Source organism: Mizuhopecten yessoensis, unplaced genomic scaffold (genome assembly GCF_002113885.1).
Source record: "Mizuhopecten yessoensis strain PY_sf001 unplaced genomic scaffold, ASM211388v2 scaffold708715, whole genome shotgun sequence".
NCBI lineage: Eukaryota > Metazoa > Mollusca > Bivalvia > Pectinida > Pectinidae > Mizuhopecten > Mizuhopecten yessoensis.
In genome coordinates this window covers 1-1,115 of record NW_018476267.1, presented here as the reverse complement: position 1 = coordinate 1,115, position 1,115 = coordinate 1, and the positions used below count along the sequence as shown (strand labels likewise).

The window sequence follows — 1,115 nt, the reverse complement described above, 5'->3', positions numbered from 1 at the left end:
GTAACCCACACCTGTATATTATCTTACCTGTAGGACAGGTAACATATCGGGAACACTCTCTTTGAGGTAGTGATAGTGACGCCACACATGGCCTTGGAACATTGGCATCATGGTTGGTGTGTTTACCGCCGAGTTAAACACCAATAACAGGATGCTGATGTCTGGGGTCAGGGGTTAAAGGTCATATAACAAACATAACTCTCATCAATGAAACATTTCGATTAAACTTACAGACCTATATTTGAAATTCCTAACACATCTATTCAAATTGAACTCTCTTTCATTATGATTGAAATGAGTGGTAAAGATTTAAAGTGTTATGTAAGAAAAAACACTTCACAAATTGAATGATAGATAGAAACCAGCACCTAATATAATGAGGTAATTTTGATAAAACAATTCCTGTTGCTACTTATTTCATTGTTTAAAATGGGCAAATTTATTCTTAAAATAAGCATGTATCAACAGGCCTAAAACTTGCATAAACAGTAAAGATATATCTTTATTATTAATCTGGAAAAGATAAACAAATGAACATTTACAGATTATATACTGTATATGCACAGGTAGCCAAGGATACAGGCAGGGTCCTCCATATCAGGTTCGGGTGTGTCAAAGTACGGGTGTAGACAGAGGAGCTCAGGAACCAGTGGAAGAATGAGATGGGCGTGGTGTTTGCCAAGGTTCTGCATACAGCGCCACACAGAGAGTTTGTCCTGAGGGTACCGCCTCAGGTTGTCTAACAGACTCATAACGCTTGTGTTCAGGCACTCTTTTGTGGCAAGCTTCATCTCACACAGCATGTTCTGAAGGGCTTCTCGTGTACTGCCTGAAAAGTCCTGCCGAACAAATGTACAAGATACAAATTATATTATATAACTTCATATGGATCAAATCATTTCTTAAATTAAAATTCATCTTTCCCACTATGTTTACCTGTAAATCACTTGCATAATTTGACATTTACTCTTAACACCTGTTCATTTTTTGTTTATTATTTTAGAGCTGTCAAAAGGATTGCAAAATTGAAATCTGTCGGCATTAAATAGTTGTATCTATATATGACATTTTTACCTGTATAACACCTGTATGACATTATTACCTGTAGAACACCT

The 1,115-nt window shown here is 36.4% G+C and overlaps 1 protein-coding gene across 1 annotated transcript; it reads right to left on the bottom strand.

Annotated features, from left to right (window-relative positions):
• Positions 1-27: 27 nt before the first annotated feature.
• On the bottom strand, positions 28-842 carry LOC110440786 (integrator complex subunit 4-like protein 2; the record flags this gene model as incomplete). Its single annotated transcript, XM_021483922.1, has 2 exons — positions 581-842; positions 28-161 (listed from the first exon to the last, which is right to left on the bottom strand). Coding segments are annotated over exons 1-2 (357 nt in total), but the record flags the coding sequence as incomplete, so codon positions are not given.
• Positions 843-1,115: the final 273 nt, after the last annotated feature.